The sequence below is a fragment of the Triticum aestivum genome, chromosome 3A (genome assembly GCF_018294505.1).
Source record: "Triticum aestivum cultivar Chinese Spring chromosome 3A, IWGSC CS RefSeq v2.1, whole genome shotgun sequence".
Lineage (NCBI taxonomy): Eukaryota > Viridiplantae > Streptophyta > Magnoliopsida > Poales > Poaceae > Triticum > Triticum aestivum.
Window position 1 is genome coordinate 12,198,168 of NC_057800.1, and position 6,853 is coordinate 12,205,020.

At 48.9% G+C, this 6,853-nt stretch overlaps 1 protein-coding gene across 1 annotated transcript; it reads right to left on the reverse strand.

Moving 5' to 3' along the window:
- Nucleotides 1-2,072: 2,072 nt before the first annotated feature.
- Nucleotides 2,073-3,756, reverse strand: LOC123057538 (xyloglucan galactosyltransferase KATAMARI1 homolog). The gene has a single exon (XM_044480488.1). It carries the CDS (start codon nt 3,754-3,756, stop codon nt 2,110-2,112), a length of 1,647 nt encoding a protein of 548 aa, XP_044336423.1. The 3' UTR covers nt 2,073-2,109.
- Nucleotides 3,757-6,853: the final 3,097 nt, after the last annotated feature.

Here is a 6,853-nt window from a genome sequence, read left to right on the forward strand (position 1 = left end):
AAATGCTAGTGGACGAGCTAGATCCGACAGGCAGTGACTATGGTGGGGTCACAACGGCATCCGGCTGTTGCTCATGACGGCCGGTGGTGATTCCCATCCTCGCCGTGTGAGAGGAGTCCCCTTCGGTGCCAGCGGTGACCCGACAGGCAGCAGCCAACAGCAATCCGACAAGCAGCAGCCATGCCGGGGTTGCAGCGGCGCGCGATGCCTGCTCATGACAACATGGCTTCCTTCCTAAAGCTCCATCTTTGCCTTTTTCCATACACGGGGGGTGATGCGGCGGCCTGACATCGCCTCCTCCATTCATCTGACAGCCATCGATGGGTCGGTGCCCTCCACCACTTAAAAGAAAACACTGTTCCAGCTGTGCCCCGCGGGAGCTGCTAGCTAGTGCTCGCGGAGGCAGAGAGCCACAAGAGAAGCTGATGGTGCTTGCGGAGAGGATTTGGAGAGGTCAGTGACTTCATCGTCCGCCAGTTCCGCCCTATGAAGCACCGATATGGCGACATCGATACAGCGATACGGGTACGACGATACGGGATACGGCAATTTCTGAAAACATCAATACAGCGATACGGCGAGTATATATAAATAATTAATAATATAACGTGTAATAAAACCAACATAATAAAATGTGTGAGATGAGATCAAAATACTGCCCCATAATAAAATCAAACAATGCAAAAGTTCACTAAGATAAGATGAAGGCTCAATTTCCTAAACAAGTGCCTGTGGGGTTACATAAATAAACACATCTTCATGCAACATTTCTAAAACCACTAGTTTAGCTACACATAGGGATCCAAAATTGCATTGTTGTTCTATACAAATATGCCCTGAGAGTGGGTTTGTTTCTAAACGGGCAGCACATTATTGATTGGAGTTCTTGATAAAGACAATGACATGCAACTTAGTAGTAAATACCAAACAGCTTCCCTAGCAGTAGACAGTAGCATCACAGCGAGCAAGCAATACCACCTCGGGGGGATCAGCCAAGCACACCGCAAGCAGTCAGCGAAGCACATAGAAAGCAGCTTGGTATATTACTTCGCTCTTGCGACGGCAGCGGAGAAGACTCCAGTCGAGTTAGTCGAGGCGGCGGCATGGCGAGTCTAGGCGATTCCAGGCGGCAGCGGCGAGCCACTCCAGGCAGCGGCGGCGCGCTCCTACAGTCCCCCGCCCGATACAGAGAGGAGAGAGAGCAAATGTTAGGGTTAGCTCGTGGGCTTCTTACTGGGCTCGGGGCTGGCAACGCTTGCCATGTCCTTCCCGTATCCCACCATCTCCACAGTGCGTATCGGGTTTATTTTTCTTTCTTTTTAAATCAAAAATTGAGATACTCCTGGGATACGCATATTGAAGCCGTATCCTGCGTATCGGAGTATCGGCGACATGCAGTATGCCGATACACCAGTTTTGGCCGTATCAGTGCTTCGTAGGTTCCGCCATTGTTGAGCGATCCGTGCAGATGTCCGAGCAGAAGATGTTGATGCTCCGGTGGTATGAATGCTCTCTCCGCTTTTTTGTGTGATTGCTTCTTCTTTCACCGCAGATTATATGTAATGTTGGTACGAGTGATGAGTTCACACATCATCAAGGAAAATTTAGAAATCTTGTAATAATTACACGGTAAATTCATGAAATTTTGATTTATAGTACATGATAATTTTGTGCAAACTGGATGGACTGATCATGGCAAATTTAGATATCTTGTAAATAGTTGCACGAAAAATTCATGAAAATTTGATTTATAGCACGTGGCAATCTTGTGTAAAATGAATGGACTACTGCAGACAACATTTTTAGGTGTAATTCGTTAATTTTTGTTAATGGTTTGTTGTTTATGAATACTTGCCATGTCTCAACATTTGCCACGGCAAGTCTTCTCTTTTTGTGATTATGTAACTCAACATCTTGTTTTGTTCTGGTGGCAAATCAAATAATTTTTCAACCATGGCAACAGAATACAATATGTTGCCATTGAAAATTTCATGGACAATGGCAAATTATTTTTTATAGATACATGGTAAATTTCCATGGTGTAGAGAGGTTACTTGACATGTTTTTTTCTGTTGAAGAATTCATCCAATTATCCAGCTAGCTTTCCGATTAATCTTTGGTTGCGTGCATGACTAGATATTGATCAAACTCGTGCGGACCTATCTTGTTCTGCCCATCTTCTAGCATCCGGTCGTACTTCCAGCTATCACGTCCGTCGACGCTGTCCACGTACTCCCGTCCCTCGGCCGCGGCACGCCGGCGCTTGGCCACCCGGTGGAGGACACGGTCAAGGGCGACGTCGAACGCGTCTTTGAACGTAAGCCCCTTGGCCGCCGGGTGCCGGTACATCACGGTGGGTATAAGCTGGATGACCCGCTCCCGCATCTGCGCCACCTTCTCCGACGGTATCCTACGCAGCACCTCCTCGATGCTGAAGTTCCGGCCGACGACGTCGCCGTGAGGGATGAAGACGGAGTAGGTCCGGTAGTCCCTGGGCAGGTGCCAGGTGTACTGTAGGTAGGCGGACACCGGGTGGAAGAAAACCGGGATGCAGCCGGCGAGGATGGAGTCGAAGGTGGACTTGCGCGTGTATCCGTCGCCGCGCGGCTGCATGCAGAACTTGGCGCTCTCGAGCAGCCGCATGGGCACGTAGTTGTTCAACTTGCCAAGCAGAGAGCAGCGGCTCGACTTGCCGCACTGCTCGATGATCTGGGCGCGCTCGGGCCCCATACCGACGCCATGGGCACGGGGCCAGCCGGCGAAGCACCAGAGCCACGCGCGGTCCAGCCGGCGCATGCGGTCCTGCCAGTCGGTGACCTCGGCGTCGGAGGAGGGGTGGAAGTGCGACGGGAACGGCACGGCGAAGTCGTTGCCGTGCCGCGGGCTAGCATCGGTGCTGAGGAACGTGGCGTTGCGGATGGCCAGGTCGTAGGTCATGAGAGTGTTACCCCAGCCGGTTGAGTCCGGGCTGCGGAGGAAGTCCCATGTTCCCCTCCCGGAGACGAGCAAGTGGTCGCGCCCGCCCATGGCGCGCCACTCTGGCCGCTGCGCCAGCCAGTCCATCAGGTCCCGAGACAGGGCGTCCCGTGCCGCGAGGTCTTTGTTGTCCAGGTGCATCGCCGCGTCCAGGCCGGCGTAGAACGGGATGTACACCACGGCGGCGGCGGCGGGGTCGGCCGTGAGGCACTCGTACCGCCGCATCCGGGCGTGGAAGATGATGCTCAGCATGAACTGGTCGGTGTCGTAGGCGCCCCGCTCCGGCAGCGACCCGCCCTCGCCGCCGCCCGTGATGGGCGGGCCGAACCCGTCGTGGGACACGTCCTTGCACACGTGGGAGGAGATCGAGACCCGGTTGCACTGGCGGACGAGGTCGGCGTTGAACCGCGGCGGCAGGTCGTACGTGTACACGTACCGGCCGGCGCACGGGTCCCGGCGGAAGAAGCGATACGCCGAGAAGAACGCCGACGGCTTGAGCTGGAGCACGGTGGGCGCTGCCACCTCCGCGCTGCCCGATTGTTGCGAGCTGGTGGAGAAGTGGTGGTAGAATACCAGGGCCCAGAAGACGGTGTAGAGGAGCGCGAGGTAGAACAGCCGGGACGGCCGCCGGAGGCCTCTCCCGGTGTTCTGCTTGCCATCGCCGTCGTCGGCGGAGTGCTGCTTGCCGTCATCGTCGTCAACTGCGGCGTTCAGGTCCCTCTGGAGGCTCCGCGAGAAGGGCTTCATCGGTGTTGCTGCCGTGCTTGTGCTATGCGGCATTCGGCTATAGGGCAGGGCAGGGCGCTAGTACAAAACCCTTGTTTAATACTGTAATCTTTTTCCATTAGGGCTTCGATCGAGGTTACTCGTATTCGTCGTCAAGTTGACCTCATTAATGGTACTGACAGAAACACATGTGCATGCATGGTGAGAAAGTCTTGTGCTTCCAGCAGCTTTGGATCTCGCGTGCATGTATTACAAGGCCATGCATTACTACTAGTACTAGTTAAATACCCGTGCGTTGCTACAGGTGAACAAAACAATATAGTGAAGCACGTTGTTTCTTCCACTTCTTTCGTCGTAGGCATGGTCATATTTCTTTAACCACTCCCTCCTTGCATAATATATTTCTCCCTACCCTTGCTCTCCCTTCACCTTTTTTCTCGCCACCGTGTTTGAATCCTCTTCAAAATGTTGTACTTTTATACATATTATGTTTTTATCGATTCAAAATACTATTTTGATCTCTTTTTTGGCAACCAATTAGTTCGAATGAAACTTAAGCAGTGCCTGTCAAAACTAACCGAAAGGAAACATGAACTATGGTGAGTACAAAAACAAAAGAACAAAATCTTTTTTTTCCTGAAAAATAGATCCTCTGAAACAACATATACTACTCCCAATCCCAAAGAAAAAAAGATAACAGAAGGGGGTATAGTTACTACAAAACACATCTGACCTTCAGGTTAGATTCAGAAGGTACATTGATTAATTGATTATATAAGATGACATTGTGGTATTTTTTCCAGAAGAAAAGATTACTCTAACTGCATGATTAATTATTATTTGGCTTGCACATTAACAGGTAAGCCTGGGACTAATTTTGTGTTTTTTTTCTATCTGCAATTTTCGAACTTCATCAGGAATTCATAGTGTGCTGATGCTGAATCAATCATTTCACTGAACTATATGCAAGGAAGAATAGTTTGATATTCAGAAAGACAAGTTTCAATGAAAGGACTACAAGGAGAGTTAGAAGGCATGCATGATTTAAGCTCTAATTCTCCCCATAGTCCCAACATCATGCATTAACTTCCTGAATATCTTTAGATGCACCCATGTACAAGTTTGGATTAATAACATGGCGATTACTGTTTGGATACACAATAACTGTGCAAATACCATTGTGTAAAGTCAATAAAACAAATTGTATATAAATTTGTATAGTCAATAAAACAAATTTTATACAGATTCCCATTAGCAGGATAAACACTATTCTCCCCACAGCTTCACTGCCTACATCAACACAAAAAGCAGAACAAGTAAGCTCCTACATTAATTCCAATGACCAGCAGCCACGACATGTAAATAAGTTCAATTGTATACAAGGGTTGAATCATGGTCTAAGTAAAGAGAAGAAAAATAAATTAATTTTCGAGTGTAGCTAGCGTTAGCTATAACTGTCTTCAGCAGCTGAAGACCCTCTTTATTTTCCTACGGAAGTATACATAAAATACAAAACATATATGAGCATTCAGGTTCATGTATTTGAGACAACAGTCAACACAAAACAGTCCAGCCTCATTGTTACAAATAGTGGAAACTGAATGTAGATGTACCCAGAAAATCATAATCCGTAAAATGCTCAATGTTGTGAATAGTATACTCAAATTCTTGAAAGAAAACATAGATTATGCTTTGCAGTTATCCAGTCACCAGGGTGCCCTAGAACTATTTACTTGTGCTATACCATATATAGCACCAGAGAAACATGTGGGTCTTACTTGGATGTTAGGTGCAAAGCCCTCTTCCTCTCCAACGTTTGTGGTATCTTGACCTTACCTTTTTTTTTTCTATTGTGCTCTGCATATCAAATAGATCAACATTCCAACTACATATTCTGAAGTACATTTACATATCAAACTTCAACTCAATCTTAATGGCCAACAAGGCAGCGCTAGTTGGGAGGCTCATGAATTCCTATAAACAAAATATTTGAGAATCATCACATATTATCTATAACATGTTTTAAGAAATCCCCCTTTCATGCTTTACAAGCGATATTACCTACATGGAAGCTTGTTTCCAGTGTGAAAACCTCCGTTGATAACATTGAAAGTAGGCACAGGTGATACAAACAGAGAATGTACTTGAGTACATCGATCCTATAATAATTGAACTGATGAGTTGCTCCAGTACAGTTTTAAACATATGTCCGCCCTCGTCGTGTTCCTCCCCGTCCAACAAGCCATCAGTTGTAGCCGCCGTTGTCATTGCAAAGGCAGGAAGTAGGAGGAGACCTGTGCAAAATAACATCAGGTGGCGCCGGTGATGATGCACGAGCAACCGATTAGAACTACATAACGGCAATGCTACCTAGACAAGGATTGAACGCTTCATATGGGCCCAATTTCTAGATCGCATCGGTACAAAAGCTCAAGAAAGATGCATATTTCAGTTATGTAAATAATGCCTTTGATCATAACCACCGGCAGAAAAGAGGAGGGGCAGGGGGAGGGAGACTAACCATGCACAATTTGCTTACCGAGGCCATTTCTAGTGATGCGGCAAAGGGGGTCGAGCAGTGGAACATAGCAGCTTTGATTGGAAAATGGTTGAGCTCATAGCCTTCGTCGGCCACCACGACAGGATCCAAAAACGTTCCATGGCTGCCTTCTGTTCGTCCTCGTCGTCGCAGCATCCCTCAAAAGACCCCTCCTTTGCGCCGCCGCCGGGTGATCGGGGGGACACAAACCACGCTGGCGCACCCATGGCCTTCACGGAGGAAGAAGAAGGCTTCGGTGGGGAGGCGATGAGCTCGAGGCGGAGCCACGAAGGAGGACGTGGTCCCGGCGAAGATGGCGGCGGACGCGGCCCACCGTGCACATAGCGGTCGCGACGAACTCGGCCAGAGATGGAGAAAAGAGAGGAGTGCAGCATGGAGGCGAGGGGATTGAGGCAGAGTCGATGCAAGCGAGGGAGGGAGGATCGGCGGGGGATCGGGCGAGATGCGAGTGGGAGTCGTGGCCTCGTGGGAGGGGTTGATCGAGGTGGTTTCCTGATTTTTTTTCTGTTGTTTTTTTATGTGCGTGGATTTTCCAGTAGTGCGGGACGAGGAGAGGTGGATCGGGAGGCAGGACTGGTTGAACCATCGCGA